Source organism: Amphiprion ocellaris, chromosome 17 (genome assembly GCF_022539595.1).
Source record: "Amphiprion ocellaris isolate individual 3 ecotype Okinawa chromosome 17, ASM2253959v1, whole genome shotgun sequence".
Classification (NCBI taxonomy): Eukaryota; Metazoa; Chordata; class Actinopteri; family Pomacentridae; genus Amphiprion; species Amphiprion ocellaris.
The window spans coordinates 9485847-9507093 of NC_072782.1; the positions used below are offsets into that span (position 1 = coordinate 9485847).

Consider the following 21247-nt stretch of genomic DNA (forward strand, 5'->3'; position numbering starts at 1 on the left):
TTAATCAATATTAAAGAAAATCAAGTAGCGGTAGAGGTTTTCAGTAGCGCTAGCAGGGAAATGAATGAGATAAACTGAGTGAACACGTGTAAAACTGCACAAAATAAACCAGAGACACATCAATGAATTTAAATCTGCACAGAATTGGCTCTAAATGCGGTAATTTTCAGCCACAGTGCAAAAATAAACGTTAATAGGCTCAAGTCAGGCGTTCACTGAGTCCAGTCAGCTGACTGTCAGTTCATCATCAAAGAGGTTGTTGAAGGAAGAGAGCTCACTCTGCTTGTATTTAGCGAAACCATAAATACAGATTAGAAATAAACTGTAGAGGTGACAAAACTTAAAAGCTGCGCCATGCTCGGAAACGGGCATTAATGATAGTAAAATAATACAGATTTGCAAATCCCTTGTGGTGCAAAATTGAACATATTTTCACTCAACTAGCCATCTGATAATCTACACATAGTGAGACATCTTACTTTGGAGTTAACCCCGCCTACATTCTCCCAGAATTCATTGGTGCAATAAATAAATACTTGACGTTTGCTAAAATGTCAAGCTAGCTAACTGACTCTGTCTTAGAGCGTCTCCTGGATATTGTATCTGAAGATAACGTTAAACTAGACCCTAGATAGCACATATATTGTTACTTTTGTTTAGTTTGAACAGCTTCTCGTACAGGGCCTGTACTAATGCTAGTTAGCTAGCTAGCTTGACAGTATAACAGGAGCGCTATCTAACGTAACTGTTTTTGTCACAAAGTTAAAACGCGTGGATATTTAAATAATGTCTGGGCCAAATGGAGATCCAAACGTCTGCGCTGACGATGGTATCATCGACGACGAGGATGAATTTGGCGAAGAAGGTAACGAGCGTTTGTCCATTCATTGTAATGGATGTTAATAATTACTGCAGTAAAAGATGAAGTCAGCCCGAAAACTGACTTCACTGAGCTACTCTGGTGGTTTTGGAGGTTATTTTAGCCAAAACCTACAAACTCATTAAAGCTGTTTGTTTCATTGTAGTTCTACTGTCTACTATCTGTTTGAATAAAATAATTATATATATACATTATAGGACAGGTAGCATCAGTGCTGCTGAGGACCTTCATCAGATCCCAAAAAAACTCATCCATTCAATACTGTAGAAATAAATATTGCATGAAATGTGTTTAAAAAGGCACCACTATGCTACTGGTATATGTTGTTAACAGCTCTAAAGTGCAGGATTGGTCCAAATTTGTTGTCTATTTCCATTGGGTCTCACATCTTTTATACAGATGTTCATTTTCTAGTTTTATTTATCCATGCAAGCCATTTTCACATCAAATAATACAGTTTCTAATAGGTACAGCAAGTCAAATATTGGTCACTTTGACAGCATTAATCCTGTTTAAATTACATCTATCTATTGTTATCTATCAACTGTATATAAATTGATACAATCTAAAATATACTGAGTAATTATTAAAGGACAATAATTAGAGCAGTACACAGACACTCCTTTGACCTGTGACTATAAAATGCCACCTTAAAGTGCAGAGAATGAGCTTTTGGCCTGCTGGATGCTGGTATGTCAGTTAGGTCCGTAGTCAGCCAGACACGTGGATGTCCAAATCTTCACCACCTGCCATCTAAGACAGCTTTGGATAGACATATCCAACGACATGATCCTGTCCTCCAGAATTTCCAGTAACTTCACAAAGCCCTTCAGGAAGAGTGGGACATTTCACAAGCTTTACAGCATCTACAGCCAATGTAACTGTATGCATCATAAATGTGTAATTCTTTAGTGACTTGTGATTTCTTGTCTATGATTCCACTCTTTATCTGCCTGTTATCATTTCCAAAATAGTGCCTACTTGAGTGTTTCATTATGTCGCATATATGCTGTGTGCTGGGACAATAAATACGGACAGCATGTACTATAATATTAAATTCTGCATTCGTATTTTTGTCCAGTATATATATTTAGTGTCTGTTTACTCTGTGATAGAAGCTCTTTATGTAGCCTGACCGAACCAACTAATCTCTCTGCTGCTCATCCACAGAGTACATTGCCGTCAACTCGATGCTAGATCAGATCAACTCCTATCTCGACGACCTTGAAGAGCGCAACGATGCGCTTAATGGCAAACTGCATGAACTGCTGGAGTCAAACCGGCAGGCTCGTCTGGACTTCAGGGCCCAGCTGCTCAGCCCCAATGACCAGGAGGACTGTCCTGCAGGTGGTGACTCGTCCTCACCCAGCAACGAAGACCAGAACAAGGATGATGAAGGCTCACAAATGACTGACAAGAACGAGTAGGTCAGAGGGTTGACTTCGATAAGAAGCAGGGATAGAAATAATTATGACTGAACTCCTGACCTCTGTGTGTTGGACTAGTGACCTCTGATCTGCAGTCATACCTGTCCGATTCATCCGTCAATTTACACGGCAGTTCTTCCTTGATGAATTGTGCTGATGTGTGGCTTCTGAATAGATTACAGCAGCTTCTCCTACAGGCTGGACATCACTGTTACTTAGCATTCCATTGCAGACTTAAGAAAACAAAAGTCAAATGTGTTGCAAAGTACAAAAAAAAAAAGCTCACTTGTGTCCAGAGATTTGTTCAGGTTCATGTGAAAGATGAAAATCACAACTTTAATGCAGAGAAATGTGTTAAAAGATTTTTTAAAATGCCAATAAAAAAATGCAGATATTTATTTTTAAAAAAAGCTCAAATTACAGAATTTGTCCTAGGATTAGTCGGCTCTTAAAAATCAATTATGTTTGATCTAAATAATGGGGTTTTGTCTTTTCTGGAGCAAGAGATTTGAATGCCATTGATTAGATTTCTAGATTTATTCAAGATGTATTTAATGTTTGCATTGGCTTTGTAAAAGCTTTATTCGCTGTAACTACGGTACTGTCCCAAAAGTAAATATGTAACATTCCCGATGTCTCTTAGTGTATTGTAATGTTTGGTTCAGCTACACTTGTTTTGTTTCTCTTTAGGATAAGTTTAAAAAGTATGTGTTTATCTTAAACTATGAGATATAAAAAATGAAGTCAAGAAAGTGTGGGAATTGTCAGACATTTTAATATAAATTAAGATGACTCCCAAACGGAAAACAAACATCCAAAAATACATTAAACTTCCAGCAGTTAGAAAACATCACCTGTTTGTTCATCTCAATTTGTCAGTAGCTGAATAAAAATACAATAAGAAACATACAGATTTGTTTGAAATTATCCTTTACATGTCCTTTTTCCTCTCCCTCTCCTGCTCCCTTCGGTTTCAGAGCTTAAAAGTACACTTCAGATCATGTCTTGTTCCTTCAGAACTCAAAACGATACTAATCATGTGACAGTCGCCACTGTGAGAGTTGCTACATGTGTCACCCACTTTAAAATATCCTTCTCTTACACGGAGCATGAAATGTTTCCAGAACAGCACACTGGTCATGCAAGAGGAAGTGACACAATCCCAATTCACATCCTAGCAGTGGCTTGCAATCTCAGACATGCCACAATCAAATCTATTATCTGTAACCGGGATCATCTACTGTATGTTACTGGTGCTTCAAATCAGGAGTTGAAAGTTTGCAAGGATTCTTTACACTTCAAGAATTTTCTTTGAAAGCAATTTCGGACCATTAACTCAAATGTATTTCCCTCTATCCAGTGTATAGCAACTTAAATAACCTTCAATGAGAGGGGAAAACAAAGTAAACTGGAGTCAAATAAACACCCTTAACAATATTGTTGTGCTGTGAATGCATGTAGAAGCATTTTAAGTCCATTAAAATGTGAAAAAACAAACATCCCATCGGCATGTGACACCAAGTGTGATTTTGCATGAAACCTCTGCAGTGCTGGCATGATCCATTCTATGCAAATGCTTCTATATTTATGGATTCTGAGCTTGAAACAGCCGAAACCTTCCAAGTGTAAAAATTCGCAATATGCAGACATGAAGCGAGGAGCTCATAAGTTAGATTCAGTGCCTGATTAATAGCAGAAGCCTCCTATTTCTTGATTCAGATACACAGATGAAGCTGTCTGCTGCTGGTCTTTAAGAGCCCCTTTAACATTTTAATACACAGTCAGACTCTTTTCATATGACTGTCTGCAGATTGCTTTACGACTTTTGAACTCTTCATTATACAAAAAAACCTCCCCAAACCTTTGCTATTGCAGATATTAGGCCAATAAGAATGTGTGTAGAACCGTTTTTAAGTGAAAATGCAACAGCAGCTGACAACCTTTTTATGCCCCAAACACCACATCAACTCGAATCCGAAATGTCAACAACTAATTAAAACAAAAAGATAAAATGCCCTGAACCACGCTGTGATCAGACTCAAGAATCAGCATTTCTCAATACTCAGGCCAATATACCATTTTAACACTTTATAAAAAAAAAAAAAATTAAAACCAAAAGATGTCACCTGCCCAAACACTTAATTTAGTTACATTCTACATTTCAGCTTGCTAAAAGCGTGTGCTACGTGGAAAATGTCTCCACTTTACCATCAGTACAGTCCTCTACACTTGAAGGTTATACTAACAATCATCTACCTAGCAGGAGAATTAGCAAAAGCTGACAATGAGCCCTCATCAAACCTCCTGATCCTCAAGGATAGCAGGGTGGAAAATTAACATTTGGGTGAACCAGTCACAGAGAACATCTACAAGCTAGCATCCTTTCTCAAACCCAGCAACATTTAAAATCTGCTTTATTTAGGGGGCAGAGCATTTATACATTTAAACTGGGGGAAAAAATGCTGATTTATCCACATCCATGTATTTAGAAAATTCATGTCAAACCACATTTGTAATTCTGGCTATAAATTAAAACTGTACTCCGCTTGTGTGATTTGTAAATACTATGCCCTAATTTCACACTACATACTACTTGTATACACCGTAAAGTACACTGTAGGATACAGTATACGTGCCACATTTTACCATTTTTGCAGTTAGAAAACAAACACTATGGGCCCTGAGAGGCTGTACTTCAGTGCAGTGGTGCTTTTTGCGAAATGCTAATTATACGAAGAAAATGATCCAATATCAGTGCATGTGAAACTATGATTTTGTTATGATGCTAGTTACACTTCACAATTAGACAACAAAACGTGTACCCAAGAATGTAATAGTTTGGCTCTTGGAAGTTCAAATATAATTTTTTAAAACCATAAATATAATTCATTGGTATGTATGCATTAAAAACTAGCCACAACCTGCGCAGATGTAGTATATAGTGTGAAACTGAGACACGGCATTTTGCATTATACACGGAGCTTCTCCTTATTAAAAAAATTAAACATTTATCATTCATTTGGGCAACATAACTGCAATTTCTATTGATTGGGAAATACTGAAAAGACCGGATGCACATACTTCATAAGGTGGAGGTTGGCCTACACAAAGACACACCAGTTTCCAACTTGGATCCTTACCAAAAATCAAGAATGTTAACCTGTATTTCATAGCTATTAATTTCCCATCCTGGGAGAGCAGTTCACATGAAGTCCTGTTCCACCGTGATTCACCCGTCAGAGTCTTCCTAATTGTAGGCGTGTTTATTTCTGACTTTCCAGCATGGAGAGAGGTTGGGCTGTTGACTTCTTGGTCTCTGGTCCATGAAAGCACCTCGTCACGTAAACTCACATCCTGTCCTGTGGCTGTGATTGTACCAGGTTTCTTTCCCTTCTACATCATATCTTTGACTCAGCGTTTGTTTGCGGCTCTCCCTGACCTGCGTTTAGGTGTGGCTTTTGCCTTCCCAGTGCCAATATTTTTACGTGGGCCAGCAGGAGCTTCCTTCTCTTCCTCTTCATTAGCCCCCTGCTCAGGAGCTCCTGGCTCTGAGTTTGCCTCCTCAGTGCTGCCAGCAGGCAGCTCAGCAGGATTCTCCTGATCCGAAGACACCTGGGATGTGTTCTGTTCCTCCTCGTGATGGAGACTGAGGTCTGCATCATTAGTGCTGGTCGCTGAGACGGAGGTGGAATCCTGTGAGGTCAGTTCTGGTTCTGCTTGCTGGTTTTCTTTCTGCGCTTTCAGCCGAGTGAGCGTGATAGTGGGGTGCTTGGGGCTTGTGTCTGTCGCTAAACCTGCATCATCCGAGAGCAAATTTTCATCTGAACAGTCTCTGGTGGTGTCTGTTGCAGGCCTGAGGCTGTCTGCAGCTTGGAGAGATTCTCCAGAGGACTCAACAGCTTCACCTTTTTGACTTACTACCACTCTGTAGCTCTGAGAAACAAAAGGAGAAAAATACTACAGTAAATCTACAGAATACACTTCATAACATATTCATTTTCCAGTACATTAATGGACACACTGGCCATTTAAGAGCACAGGTATACTTGGATTGGGCATTATGCAATTAATAAAATACAATGGAAACATCTCTTCTATGCTGAACATCAATATTATCAATCTAGTTAAGTTGAGCTTGAATTCCTTCAATAAGTACCAGTTTTAGTTTATTTTCATTTGGACGACAGATATTTAGTTATATTAGCTACCCACTAAATGATAATGAAGACATTAAAAGCTCACCTTTAGGTTCTCAAAGTGCTTCAGTGATTTGCAGTGGGTGTGTGGTGCAGAAGATTCAAAGTTGAAAAACTTGCTGCAGAGTCTGCAGATGAAACCTGATACTGGAACCAAAAAACTGGACCCTGTAATTAAGGAAATAAGAGTTTCACTCAGATGTGTTGCATCAAAAAAAACAGCTGCAATCAGTGCAAGATCAGGAGTTGGTCACGGACCATAGACTGTGTCAGGGTCATACTGCTCATCACTGGCCATGTCGTTTAGAGTCACTTCTTTCAGGGAGGGCCAGCCATCCTGTAGCAGTAAAAATGTTACTGTACAAAGTGATATTAAACTTCACAGAATCTGGGATTGTAATTTCATTTCAATCAAATGCAAATGTTGTGATTATGTCTTTGGAGGAAATTATAAACAAATCACCTGTCTGTCTCCTTCAATACTCTGTCTTTCCTCTACTTCCTCCATCTCATTTCCTTCCTCCTCTTCTAATGAAAAGCCATCGGTATCCAGGGCAGTCAGCTTGGCCAAGGCCTCACAGCCCGTTTCCTGGAGCTATTAAACAGTAACAAGCACAATTATGAAGCTGCATTCCATTTTCACCTTTAAAGAAAACTTGTTGACGCCTAAATCGGGAAGATAAAACGCAGATATGTTTTCTACCTTCTGTCTATGCTCCTGCGACTGCAAGTGCTCTAAAAACATCTGTGAGTTCTTGAAGTGTTTCTTGCAGATTGAGCAGGAGGACATGTCTATTCTACTGGCAAGCTGCAGAGAGGCAGAGTGACAGCAGATTCTCAATAGAGCAACAAGAAAAGCATTTCTTTCCAAGACATTTTGTAATATTTCTTGAACTCTTGAAATGTGTTTATTTGTAGTAGAAAGTGAGCAGTGATTACTTTGTGCTCCTCTGTGCGACAGTGGTCCGTGACGCTATTGGTGAAGTGAGTGTGACAGGTGGCACACCAACGCTTCGAGTCGGATTTTTTCTCTCTGCAGAGAACACAGACCAACATTAGTCATAAAGACCATGTTCTCTTTTTAAAACCCTCCTTCTGTGTTTCTAACCCTCTGAACCCTGAGTGGTTTCTTGGTGTTTCCTGCATAATATTTTTACCTACTGTGGGCTAATTTTTCACAGTAACATAAAGTCCTGCACTTCTATGGATAAAGTGCAACCATGGCTGAAAGTACACAATTCAAAATGTTCTGGTTGTTGCAGTACACCAAAGTTATAATATCATAAATCATAAGTAAAGAAAAAACAAGAACAACTTTATTGGTGCCTACAAGTGTTACCAACACAGGAAAAATGGTGACTCTACATTCTACAGATATTTTACTGTTTACATTTTTATATTGCTTCCATACTTATCTCCTATCTGCTCTGTGTAAATACAGCCTGCAATTCAGCCAAACACTCCTAGAGTTTTTGGCATGTGACTGTTGGCTGCAGCCACTAATGGGTTTGGAGTTGTGCCAAGGTGAACAGGAATTTTTTTTATATAGAATCTGGTGAGAGAAATAATTTGTTGTTGGTGAATATTAAAATTAGACATGGAGATTACAATGGTTTTATTTAGATATCATGATTTTAGGCTTAGTTGAGCTTAAGTTTCCTAACTGCATGAAAGTTCAAAATCCAAAGATTCCTTTTGCTTATACAGTTTCTGCCTCTGAGAAACAGTTTACTTTTGGCGTTTCTTCCAATCTTGCTAGTGGGTTTTGGGGTTCAGATGGTTAAACTAAATATGATACAGTGGAAAACAAGGAGTTTGCCTGTTACGGATAAAATAAAAACGTGTAAATACCTCATATCTTACTTGCAATGGTTTTCCAAAACAAGAACACAAAACACAAGGCAAGACACATCAATGTATTTCAAACTGACCCATCTTTGTTTGCTCCCTGTAGAGACTCCTGCACTCGTGGCAGCAGGGTGACCAAGCAGGCGTTGCTCATGTGTTGGATCTCCATCATCCTTTGCTGGTGGGAAATGCTATTCATATGACTCCTGAAGTTCTACAAAAACACAGGAGAGAACATTAAAGGCAGAAGTAGAGAGTTATGGAAATTAATTTGGAATTTGCTGCATGGCCCATCAACAAAAACAATGATGTACTATTCACTATTACAGTATATCGGTGTGTCTGTTCAACCTACTTGCTGGTTGTGGCAGGTAATGCTGCAAAGGTAGCAGTAGAACTTGTTTGAGCCGTCAGCTACACCCTCCTCTTCTTCATCCTGGTTGTCTGGTGATGCCAAAGAGGCATCTTTGTCCTGTGAAGCCTCTTCTGCTGGTAAATTAACCTGCTGGTGATCGTCAGTCTGTTTGCCAGAGGGTGATGGGGCCGACAAACAGCTGTGCATCTACAGAGAGGACGTCAGACGTGTGCATTTATTTAACCGAGTTATGTCAGACATAAATAGGAATTTAGCAAATACTGCTCACTGACACACAGCCTAATATGAATTAGTGTTATTTGCAGTCATTAGTTACATAAAAATCATTTTCAACGATGGACTCCCCTCACCTCAACAGCTCTCGTCTCCTCTATTGTTTCAACAACATCTGATCCCCCTGTAGAGCCTCCATCCTCCAGAGCAATGCAGTCTAGGAAAAGGTCAGAGGAGAGAAACATGCAGTAAGTGTTCATTTGAATTGAGATTAGCTAACTGTCACTATGTGGATGAACTTTTAGGATTTTTGGGACATGAAAGATCTATTTTCTAAACTGACCATTAGGTTTATGTGCTTTACCTTCAGGCTGAGTGTCCTCTGTGTTGCTGTTACACTCTGAGGAAAGAACTTCCCCATCTGTATCTGGAATATTGACAGCCTCAACAGAACACTGTTCTTTGGGTCTGTCTGACCTGAAGGGAAAAAAAGGCACAAAGGTCGAGGATTTGTAATTAAGCAATAAGTATTAAGGTTTCCACAGTGCCTTCTTTAATTCTATAAATTTCAAATAAGTGAATAGTGACATTTCTATAACCTGAATTTTCTCTCTATTGGTGGAAAATATCCTCTGCAAAACACAGCACCCACTATTTTTATTTTTTGATTAAGCATTTGTTATTTCTACAGATTACAGATTTTCTGAGATAAAAAGCTCAACTACTAGGAATAAAGTATGGTTTCCCCACCCCTCTGTCCTTTGCCTCTTCACTACAGGTTCTCCAAGTTGCTCCTCGGAGATCTGAGTGGGCTCTTCCACTCCTCCCACAGCACCATCTGTGGGCAGAAAATGCAAAACCAAAGGTAAAACACACAAAGGCATATCGACCACTAATTTTATCCAGGTGTGTATTCTTTAGTACTTAAGTGTACAAATTAAGTAACACAGCGTTTAGCTCGTGCTATTTCCTGTCAAGTTCCATTCCCAAACAATGAACACGTTTCAGTACTGGCTGAATCGCAGCTCTACCTGTCTGAGTCTTGTCAGTAGTTTCATCACTGGTACTGGTGGATGCTGCTGGCTGGTCGTCTGTGCTGCCTGCTGCCATCTGCTCACTGTCTCTCTTCCTGTCTGGCTGGCGAGCTGCAGCATCCTGCACACAGAGACAGATAACAAATATAATGCACATTAAATACGCATTAACATAAATTACAGGTTTTTATAAAGCACAAGATACAATTGATTCTAATTCTGTATCTAAAATCAAAATAACTGTTTGATACAAGAAGGTGACAAAGAATAAAATGTATTATTGCATCTGGGGGTGAAATAATTTGTGCTGAGCTCCTTTTAATTATTTTTAAAAAAAATTTAATCAGATCAGGTAAAACCATTTGAGAGCTCCACCAGTCTTTTCAAGACTAAGTTCTGACTTTATTTATTCAATTTAACTGAGGACATTAAAATAAACAATTACTGTATCCTGCTCTCATGAAAGTCTGATTCATTTGTTTATTATTTCCTCAATCAACTGTGAATATTTTGAAAAACAGTCCTCTCAATTAGCCAAAACCCCAAATCCACAAATTTACTTGTATTTATATAAAAATGTAAACATTTAGATATAAGAAGTTGAAACGGAATAACTTAGGCATATTTGCTTAAAGCAATCAAATAAATACAATAATTCTTCCAGTGCTGTCCGCAAAAAAGATATAATAATCGATTCTGGTTCTTTTGGGTGACACATCCCTTCATTAAAGACATATTTAAGTCAAATCATTATGGAAATTTACACGAATCAACAAACACTCCGAGTGCTTCTGACTGCGCCTATCATGAAATCTTGCTGCATTTGCCAGTTGCTCATTCACTGCGAATCATAATAGCTGTAGAGAAAACCTCTGCACAGCTTATAGTTATTATAATGATGCTGTTTTAATTACTGTGGTAAAGGTGGAAGAGGCAGAGGGAGCTGTGGTGGTGATGGTGTTGCTGTTGTTGTAGTAGCGAGGGTGTGGGTGAAAGGGTCGTGCAGCTGGGAAACCCATCATCGGAGATTTGATGGCCATGCCCATGGGAACGGGCCCGAGAAGGGACGATCGGGCCCCTGCAGCGAAGAACTGTCTGAACTGCTGCCCGCCCATTCCAAAGCCCCGCATGTTACCTAGATGACAGCAAGGCATAAAAGGAGATGAATGCTTAAAAAAAATTAGAACCCAACAATCATATCTATGAGACCACGTTTATACTATAATCCAAACTGTACCCTGCATCTGCTGCATCAGGATGGCGCCCTGCAGCATAGGATTGGGGGCGATGATAGTCGTCTGGGTAGCCTGGCAGAGGTTGACCATCCTGGGAGGAGGGGCTGTCTGAGGAGGAACGGGAAGGGCTCTGGGTAACAAATACAAAAGAAATATTTTACATGGCCTTCATTTCATGCATATCCATAATGTTTTGCAATGAGCTAGCATCCTTGTCTTAAATACTGAATGGAAAACAAAATTAAACCTTTACTTGAGACAGACACATGCACGTAGAAGTTCACACCAAATGCAAATGGAAGCTGCTAATAAAAATATTTCACAATATGGTTAATATTTATATATTTTCTCGTTTCCTCACGCTTATGTTCTGAACCAGTCAGCTCTGACATAGACTGTATAGCCTTCATCAAAAGCCATCTTCCTCCCAAATCAGTACAAAGCAAACAACAAATTATTTTTGGCACTCAATGAATGTGACAAAAAAAAAAGACATTTATAACTGCGATGAATACATTTCTCAAATGAAGGCCAATACAGAATATTTCTACAGTGCTGAATTAAATAAGAACAATAAAGAGGTTCTAAATAATAACAGGTTGGTTTCCTAAATGGCTAAAGTAAATACGGCCAAATGTCTGTAGAGATTCTCAGTCACCCAGTGTATTGTAATCCTAAGTAAATAAGACCAAATAAACAAACACCTGGAGAGTAGCACTTAAAGATAGCATGATTAAAAAAGGCACAGCATTAAAAGTCTCTATGATAATACCAAATTGGCTTTTGGTAATATCATGAGGACATGCCTGCTGAAGTTTAATGAGGATTAAAAATTGAGGAATAAATTCTAACAGCTAACTTGACACAAACCCGCGTGTTACTTTAACTACAGGTGACTGAATTAGGCTCTGACTTTGCATTAGTTGTCAGTGCCAGGAGGCCAGAACAAAGGTGATGTGATTATATTTTTGGTCTGAAGCCAGAAATCTTTCAACAGCGTTTTTTATAACAGGCAGTTTGTAAACACTGCCTCAGGGCAGGGTAGATAACAGAGCATGGCAGTAGTTCAACGTAGAATACATATCTCACACAGTTTCACACTAAATCTAATGTCTGAAACCATAAACGTAGTTTTTGTAGGTGGTGTGGTGACAGGGCCTCTGGCTCGGCCACCACCGGTTAGCACATCTGTGATCTGGAGGGCCCTGCGTAATCCCCGGTCTGGCGTTAACGGGCTTACCGCGGCGTCTGGTGGTGATGGGGGACATGGTGTCCCGGAGGCGGCTGTGGCGGCGGAGGAGGCGGGGGCTGCTGCTGGAAAAGTTGCTGTAGCTGCCGCAGGTGCTGGTGAAACTGTTGCTGTTGTTGCTGCTGCTGCTGATGGATGTGTGGATTGAACATCACGGTCTGTATTTTCCTCCGCTACGTTGCACCGAGTTGTCAGACCCGCAGGTGTGAGGTGCCAACGTCTGACGCCGCTGCAAAGATGACAACCCTAGACCGGAGGAAGAACATAGCTTTTGTGATATCGTGCTATGCTGTCAGAATAACTCAATGCTGTAAAGACACACTGACAAACAGATAGCACCTCTTGAGACAACAGGTCGCTCTCGTATTTCATGATTACAATTGGCTAATGTTAGCAAGTGAGCTAACAATAATTTACTTTTGTGTTTTGCTAGATTGACTTTATTTCCCTTACCTAGCCAGTGTTAGGACGAGTACAGTGTGTTAGCCACTTTTTTTGCAAAATGGAAGTGTTATTCCAAAAACACAAGAAGCATTAATTCGGAATTTGTAAATAAAGTACAGCTACACCTGCCATGAAATGAACGAAGCTAATGTTTCATTAGCCACCGCGCTGTTATTGAACCCAGCGAGTTAGCTTAGCCTAGCCTCAACTAGCTAGCTAGCCCACACATAAACTGGACGCGCCTCTGCAGGAACTTTCTCCATTTTACCTTAAACCTCCAGCAGTTGTTGCCACGGACTTCTCGAAGCGGAAGGCGGCGACGTTTGCTGAGTGTTCGACTGAAATCCTCGCTCGGAGGTAAATATTCGCTGTCACGTCCGCGGTGCAACTCGCATAAAGCAGAAACCCAAACCTGCTGAAGCCGGTGGACGCTGCCCCCTAACGGCCGTCTGAAGATTGGCGTCTGCATAATAAGCAGCACTTATAGGTAATGTAGGTTCATTCATTTTGATTGGACATGACTGTTTCTTTCTCAAACATTTAACGAACGTTTATGGCTTTATGGCTCTACATTTTGCACTTGTAAAGCCTGCTAGGTATTATTAAACAGTAAAGATGGAAGAAGTATCCAGATTTTTGGCTAAAGTACTAATAAAAGTACCCAAACAACAATGTAAAAAAACAAAAAACAAAACATAAAATAAACATAAAAATGCTCCTTCAGGTGAAGTACCTGGATATTAGCACCAAATGTATAGAAAGCATTAAAGTAAAAATAAAATTTTGTCTCTTTATGTTACCATATGTGAATTGATTAGATCATTAATAGTAAATAAGTAGCATCAGTTACTGTTGTAGCTGCTGCAGGTGGGGCTAGTTTCAACTATTTTATATGCAGTTTTATGGAAAAGGTCACCAGAGTCAGCAGATGATTACTAGCAAAACAAAGCTTTGATATTTCAGATTAAACTGTTTTCAAATATTGGATCACTTGAACATTTATTAAGATGAAAACCTGTGAGAGGTTTAGAGGGAGGACGGTCATCTGCATCTATCTATCTATCTATCTATCTATCTATCTATCTATCTATCTATCTATCTATCTATCTATCTATCTATCTATCCATCCATCCATCCATCCATCCATCCATCCATCCATCCATCCATCCATCCATCCATCCATCCATCCATCCATCCATCCATCCATCCATCCATCATTTAATAGTCTTTTACACATGCAAATATCACTAGGCATATGACATTATACACTATCTCATGTAAAATTAGGACTAGAGAATTAGTTTTACAGTTTTTTCTCAGTCGATTTGGTACATCTCTCAGATCAGAACTGAAATTCTCAAAACTACGTGTTCAATCTTCACATCATTGTGTCACTTGTGCACATCAAAAAAGCAGTTTCTCATTTCTTTGAACAAGTTGCAAATGCTGTTGTACATCCATGCAATGATTATGTATGTATGATTATCTGCTGTTTCCTACATTATCAATTGCTTATGTCATGTTGATCAAAATGTATTATAATTGGACTCTGTTGAATAGTCTCACCCTCCACAACATTTAGGCATTAGTTCATCACATAAGTCTTTACATGCTAAATGGTTGAACAAGTTGTCATAATATGTCAAGGATATTTCTGTACATTTTCATTGGACTTTTTTTCTAAATCTGTCCTGAATTGGTAAATTGCACCCAGGTGAATCTTGACTTTGTCCAACAAAGGGAAATGTGCATACACAGCATTTTTGGTCTGATATCAACCGATATTCCAATTCTGATATTGTGTGTCAAACTACGACCTCTTATTGAATGATGAGTGGGTTTTTTCTCAGTTATTGTTAGGCTATGACATGTTAGAATTTTATTTGATTTTTGTCCAACCATCAGCTATCCAATCTGTGAAATCTGTCCAATGTCAACCTGCAATGACAAGAATCAAACAATAATTGTCATCAGAACTTTAGCTACAGTTTAGATCAGAACATCCCTCCAGAGTACACTGTTATAATGACAACATGACTAAGTAATTTGACTGTCTTATCCATACACAAGCACTTGTCATTCTGATGGCACTGACATGTTCATTGACACAGATATTTACTTCTGAGAGATGAACTAAGGATTTTGAGCAAGAGACTGGCTTTTGCAGATAATCCATGGTGTTTTTCTATTTGAATAGTTTTGAGAAATGCACTTACTGTTTTGCAAATGTCGAGGATGATTCGAGAAAAGTACCAAAACGACTGAGAAAACTGTAATTATGGAAAAAAGTATACTTTTGTGAGATTTTTTTTTTTATCTACAGTTTTGTTTTTTTTAGTGTCCTACAATATGTCAATATGCATATTGCATGTTTAGGTTATGGATTCAGGGTCCAACACCTTACATGGTGCTGCACCACAGACAGCTCCATACACATTTAAGAACTGGATGGCAAGTCTCCCATCTACACTTCTCTAATTTCTCCCAAACAAGATTCTATTTCAGTCTCAGGTTTAAGAAAATCTATTTGACAGGCTGCACAGAGGAAGCGCCCCAGTGTCACCCCCCAGCGGTGCGTGTGGAGAACTGCAGGGATCTCCTGAGAAAATACGAGAGATCATCCTCATCCTCCTCCTCCTACCCCCCTGCGGTGTTCGGAGAGGAGTGTGGCGGAGAGAGTCCTACAGCTGAGGTGATCTGACACACCGAGGAGGCGCCGTCAATGAGGGAGCCAACGGAGGAGTGAGCCGGTCTGTGCGCAAAAACCCCCCAAAATACAAAAAACGCCCGAGGGTGGCGAGGAGGGACGAAGAGGAAAATCCATAGATATATTCAAAACAGTAAATAAACCCGTCTCTGCTCTGACAAGGAAGACAGCCCTTCTTCCTCTTGCAGCGCAAAGATGGGGAACCGGGGAATGGAGGATTTGATTCCTCTGGTGAACCGCATGCAGGATGCTTTCTCCGCCATCGGACAAAACGCAAACCTGGACCTGCCGCAGATCGCCGTGGTGGGCGGCCAGAGTGCGGGGAAGAGCTCGGTGCTTGAGAACTTCGTGGGGAAGTAAGTAGCTTTTTTTTTTTTTTTTTTTTTTCCTCCCCCCCATCCAGGCTGCAGTGGATGTCGGTGCGCCCCGGTGCATCACGAAAGCGGCCGCAGAAACGTTCATTTTACGCGTCCCCATCCCCCTTCCTGGCAGGTTTAAACCCACCACACAGGCTTCCCTCGAGCAGTTTGCTCGTTTTATACCTCTGCATTCCTCCACGAACACAGCTCCAAGGCAAGCAGATTATTTGACTAGGCCTGCATAAATCCCCAGTGAAGTTTATCTGTTAACTACTGCATGATGCATTCAGGAACCACTAATTCCCCTTTAAATAACTTGGAATTTAACAAGAAAACCCACATCTGCTTATAAGGGCTGAGTAAATGTACAAAGTTCCTCAATTTGGTGTTAAGAAACCATTTTCCACCCATTTTTTATCCCAATAAATCCCGTGACAGGCATGCCAGAGGAGGCAGGGTCAGTTTGGATGCTGACTTCCTGCAACAGCAGATACAGTTACAGGCTGCTGCTTGGTGGATGTGTTGTTTTTATGGCAGGGCTACCGTTTTGTTGCCCAAAGGCTATTTAATCCTGAGCAGGCAAGGGTGCAAAATCATGTTTGCTGTGAGGTTTCAGTCTTGCAAACGTTAATTTTTTACATTCGGCCAGAGCTGACGACGACTATGATGATGATACGAAACAAAACAAGAGGAACAAATGTGATCTGTTATGCTGCAGTGTGACCTTGCAGAGAGAGAGTCCACCTGAGCTTTGAGCCCTTCCAGCTCAGCTCATCCATCTGTCTGCCTGTGCTTATAATGCTGTAAGTGAAGCTTACTGTGTGCAGGCAGCAGCTCTGGTGCCACTATTTGTTTTTCAGCTCTGCATTCTTTGTATTTCACTTGATCTGAAGATTTTTTCTTTTGGGGGGGTGGTGGTTTCCCAGATGTTTAATCCCGTGTGCATGGAGCGTGTGATTCAGCAGTATTTCCTGCTTAGGCAAGGTCAGAGTGTAGGCATACTGTGGCTCCAAGCCAACTCAACCCCCCCCTGCACTGAACAAGGCCTGCGTATTCCACGACAAAATGCTGTTTAACCCGCTGGAGGGGGAAAGATCTGTTTATCCAGCACCCGATTTGAGATTTGTAACTGATCCATCACTCTCTGGTAGATCTACAGGTCTACCACAGTTCACCACATGGCCACTAATCCTCATCTTAACTGGTAGTAAGCGAGGCACGCCTACTCTTTACATGTCAGAGGAGTCTACTGGTGATGTTATTGTAGAGCAGTTTTGCGGTGAATGCTGTGGCCACCCACTACCATCTGGGATATTTAAGAAAGAACACTGTTGGATTCACAATGAACAGTTAAAAAAAAGAATAAATATCACCGCCCACAGATTTTTTAAATTTTAATTTACAAACTCTCTCCAATTTTGTGCAGCTCCTTTGTAACTTTTCATTCCTGTAAATGAACTTCTGCTCCTATTAAACTCCATTTGAGCAGCTGAATGAGCTCAAATATCCTTCATACCTGCCATAAACATAATTGAAAAAGCAGCTTTTGACAGCATCTCCTAATCACTTTTCTAATTTGTTTTACAGCCTTGTTTTAATATATTTTTTTGAGTAATTAGTGCTATTAAGCCAGTCTCTTTATGCTCATGATTGGACCATGCTATGTTGCACTCACTCAGCTGTAGTCATAGAAACAGCTTGTGCCTAATTATCCTGCCTTACCCAGGGGACCCAGTGGGTTGGATTGAAGGAAAGATTTAAACATTATTACAAGGAAAAGTGTCAAACAGATGATTTGTTCGCACGTGTCAGTCAGACCTGCGGTCTTTGCTGTCTTGTAACAGCAAACAGATTGCAAAGTAGCACCCTGCAGCGTTTATGTATGTGTTAATGTGTTCGTTCTCCCCATCCAGCTGCAGTGACGTCGCTCAGGTCCTCCCATCCTCCTGCTCCTCCAGCTTTCCACCTCCCCCAGCGACCCATTGTGCTCGTGTTATCAGCCTCAACCAATGCACACTTACAATACTGTGTGTGTTTACATGTGACAAGGCGTCTTTTTTTCCATCTCTGTCTTCCTTTTTGTGTTTCCAATACGTTCACATCGATTCCTCTCAGAAAGTCTTTTATTCTGGTAATCGCTCTGGCTGTCATTAAGCTGCTTTCGATTTTATGCTGCTTTTTCCAATAGAAATAAACAACAGCGTGGTTGATTTTATTACTCTCCCATACTGCAGGCTTTGTCCTCCCTCTATCTGGTTTTGCAGCTTATGATTAGCTCAGACAATCAATACCAAAGTATAGGAGACGTACAAATGGCAATTGGAATGCGGTTATTTCAGTTCTGCAGCACAGGTGGCTCGAAAACAACTTGAAAAGGAGACAAATTTGTGCAAAAAGTAGCAACTGTAGAATCCAAAAACGCTGCTATAAGGAGCTTTGTTCACTTTTCCTCTCAGGTGGATTAAATTTGCTGTTGCATGTCTAGCAGGTGTGACTCAGAGACAAGGGCAGCCAAAAGCCGTTGAGATGTGTCACGCTGATGGCGTGTGCAAACATCTGAGGATACTAATCGAATCTGTCTGGTCCCCTTTATCGTCTGCCCTTTGCTGTTTTTTTGATCCCACCTTCATAATGTGTCTTTCTTGCAGAGAGGAGCTGTTGTCTTTTGTGTTTACGCTGCTCATTTTGATATTTGTCATTGCAGTTTAAGCTCTCAGCCTTTTGTGTCTCTTCATCTGAATTCATCTCAAGCGGTGATGTGTTGTCATTATCTAGAGAACTCCAAAACAACAGAGGAAAAGTGCTGAACTAAATTTAAATCAGTTCCAGCAATTTAATGATGTCACAAAATGGCATAATTTGTTGATATTTTTGAAATATTTTCTTGTACAGTGACAGGCAAAGATGCATTTAACTGCTTTTAGGTGCTAGTGAATAGAAAAAAATATCAATTCATTTAACTAAAAGACAATTTATGGATATGTCTACATGGCAGCATATAGATATTTTCATTATTGTTTCATCTGTTGGTTATTTTGACTGTAAATTTATTGTTTAGTCTAAAATGTTGCAAAAAATAGATAAATTCCACCTCAGCTCTGTAGCTATCCCAAGAGATAAGTGAGAAAAAGCACCATATTCTCATCATTTAGTTGCTGAAACTACTAAATATGTGTCTTTTATCTTGATAGCAGATTTTAGTGACAATAACTTACTTGTCAGAATATTGTAGATATGTTATTTGTTGTGTGCCACACCTGCACATACCTGCTAAACATGCCTTTCTGTCAGCTCTGTGTCCTCAGGTCATGTCACATTTACTAGCTTGCATTTGGCAATAAAAAGACATTTCATGAATATAAATTCAAACCCAACCGTTGTTTCCCATTTGTGGCTGTCACTCAGTCAGTACTTTAGACTCCCATGAGTCCAATTATCACAGACAAAGGAAGGAGCCAAACACATGCAGTGCCAGCTGGGTGAAACCTGCTAGTGCACAGTCATTGTGGATGTGGGGCTGAATTCAATATTTTTAAAAGCACAGTGACAATTTATCTAAAATGAGACAGCTTTTTTAAAAAATCCATTTGACACATTGAAGACGAAAAGATGCATCACATTGAATTTTGCAGGAAAAAGGTGATCAGAAAGTCAAAAGGCTTCAGGTGTGAGTGGAAAATTCAGTTATGATGCAGATTTATTTTACATAAAAACTTGATTTTTCTTGAACTGTGAGTTGCTTCTGGAGGTTTGGATTCCTAGAGGAGTCGACACAGATTTGTTAACGTGTTGAATCTGTCATGAAGCACAGTGTTTGCTTCCAGGTGCTGCTTTAAAGCTCAGTTAGTTTCAAGGATGTTCACAAAAGCTCAAGTGCAAGTTTTGGTTCAGGAACTAGTTTCAGCACCACGGACAGCTCTTCCAAAAACAGCTGGCAGTTACATCAGGACCACTTCTCTTTAAACACATCAAATACTGAATACATCATCGCCAGTGAGGATTGTTTTTCAATTCATTATGGAAGATTAAATTGCATCACCTCACTTCACTCATTGTGGTGGATTATGAAATCAACATCGGGAATTACACCTTGGTATTTCTGTCGCTGCTTTTTTGGAACAAAAAGTATTTCAGGGTTTGATTAAAAAAATTTGCAGAGCCCCCCTGCACAAATATGGTCTTTTTAAGATTTATTGTATAGGATAAAATTTCAGATTAATAGCTGATTGTAGCAAACAAATACAGAAATGAGAAAACGCTGTTCTGTCCCGGAATGCACTCAATCCCGCGAGGATTTTGTGGTTGCATGGTAGTCGACTTTTTCTGTCAGTGAAGGGCTGCTGGTGCTAGCAGACATATAAAACTGCAACACTGACATTTTTTATTTTCCCTGCCGCCATCACTGCTCCAACCCCCACACTGGGATTAAGCTTATGATATATGGCTGGTTTCATATATTACATAACACCGAGAGGGCTGGAGGTGTTCTGACGAGTAGCAGCAGGACACGATACTGTAGCTCCATTAACGCCTTTATTCTGCTCAAATAAAAGCCTGAGGACGAGGCAGTGAAACAGAAATGCAGAGAAAGATGGTCCTTCACTTGTACAGGATGATTAGAGAAGATTCAGTGTCCCATATGCTGCGTGGTTTCTCTCCTGGTAGTTCTTTCAGTTTTCTGGCAGCTGAAATTTTTACTTGGATTCCCTCAGACTTGAAAGGTTTGTGAGGATTTGGTCTCACTTAAGGCATCTCAGATCAATCTTGTGGTAATACTTTCACCTATAAACTGATATTTAACTTAAAATGAAGATGTGTGTGTGTGTGTGTGTGTGTGTGTGTGTGTGTGTGTGTGTGTGTGTGTGTGTGTGTGTGTGTGTGTGTGTGTGTGTGTGTTTCAGGTCAGTGGAAGTATCCAGTATACCAAATTTGTAATTGTCAAGGGGAAAAAATACTGTTTTAAATGGATGTCTGTTAGTTTTTCAATTATTTACATTTCAGTAATTTTTTTACACATAATCTCCAGCAATCAACATCTGCTTATAAACTCAATATGGCAAAAATAACTCCCTGGGTCTCTCTTTAGAAATGAATAAATAAATGAGTCAGTAGACAAATAAATAAGACATTACTCTCTGTGATTGACACTCTAGCTGTGGCTAACAATTATTTGAATTGGTTATTTGCTCTATAAAATGTCAGAAACTAACTGGCTTGTTTTATCTAATCAACTCTTTACATACTACCAATGAAAGTGGCAAATTCTCACACCTTCCCAA

General features: G+C 39.9%; 3 protein-coding genes across 15 annotated transcripts in view; 2 read left to right on the plus strand and 1 right to left on the minus strand.

Moving 5' to 3' along the window:
• The first annotated feature begins 515 nt into the window (after positions 1–515).
• On the plus strand, positions 516–3216 carry bbln (bublin coiled coil protein). The gene is made up of 2 exons (XM_023282808.3): positions 516–865; positions 2051–3216. The coding sequence occupies exons 1-2, from the start codon at positions 787–789 to the stop codon at positions 2305–2307; spliced, it is 336 nt and encodes a 111-aa protein (XP_023138576.1). The 5' UTR covers positions 516–786; the 3' UTR covers positions 2308–3216.
• Positions 3061–13424, minus strand: ciz1a (cdkn1a interacting zinc finger protein 1a). The gene is made up of 16 exons (XM_023282806.3): positions 13171–13424; positions 12450–12704; positions 11212–11339; positions 10889–11109; positions 9972–10095; positions 9691–9778; positions 9305–9417; positions 9078–9157; positions 8707–8913; positions 8435–8565; positions 7443–7536; positions 7207–7311; positions 6967–7098; positions 6762–6840; positions 6550–6671; positions 3061–6240 (listed from the first exon to the last, which is right to left on the minus strand). The coding sequence occupies exons 2-16, from the start codon at positions 12608–12610 to the stop codon at positions 5719–5721; spliced, it is 2307 nt and encodes a 768-aa protein (XP_023138574.2). The 5' UTR covers positions 12611–12704; positions 13171–13424; the 3' UTR covers positions 3061–5718.
• A 2098-nt stretch (positions 13425–15522) lies between these two features.
• The window catches only part of dnm1a (dynamin 1a), a 65755-nt gene continuing 60030 nt past the window's right edge, over positions 15523–21247 (plus strand). For 7 of the 13 annotated variants that reach the window (XM_023282795.3, XM_055019056.1, XM_035954028.2 and 4 more), the window contains exon 1: positions 15525–15965. In XM_023282795.3, coding sequence (XP_023138563.1) covers positions 15805–15965 — 161 coding nt within the window. In that variant the 5' untranslated portion in view covers positions 15525–15804. Of the gene's footprint in view, positions 15966–21247 lie in introns of all 13 variants that reach the window. The other 6 variants (XM_023282797.3, XM_055019054.1, XM_055019052.1 and 3 more) reach the window with 3 other exon arrangements.

Bases quoted from the DNA above. Each gene is read 5' to 3' on its own strand.
- bbln (XM_023282808.3), top strand. From the start codon at position 787: ATGTCTGGGCCAAATGGAGATCCAAACGTCTGCGCTGACGATGGTATC. The intron at 866-2,050 runs GTAACGAGCGTT...GCTCATCCACAG, and splicing joins GGATGAATTTGGCGAAGAAG to AGTACATTGCCGTCAACTCG.
- ciz1a (XM_023282806.3), bottom strand. From the start codon at position 12,610: ATGTTCAATCCACACATCCATCAGCAGCAGCAGCAACAACAGCAACAG. The intron at 11,110-11,211 runs GTACAGTTTGGA...GCTGTCATCTAG, and splicing joins CCTGATGCAGCAGATGCAGG to GTAACATGCGGGGCTTTGGA. The intron at 6,841-6,966 runs GTGATTTGTTTA...TTACTGCTACAG, and splicing joins GTATTGAAGGAGACAGACAG to GATGGCTGGCCCTCCCTGAA.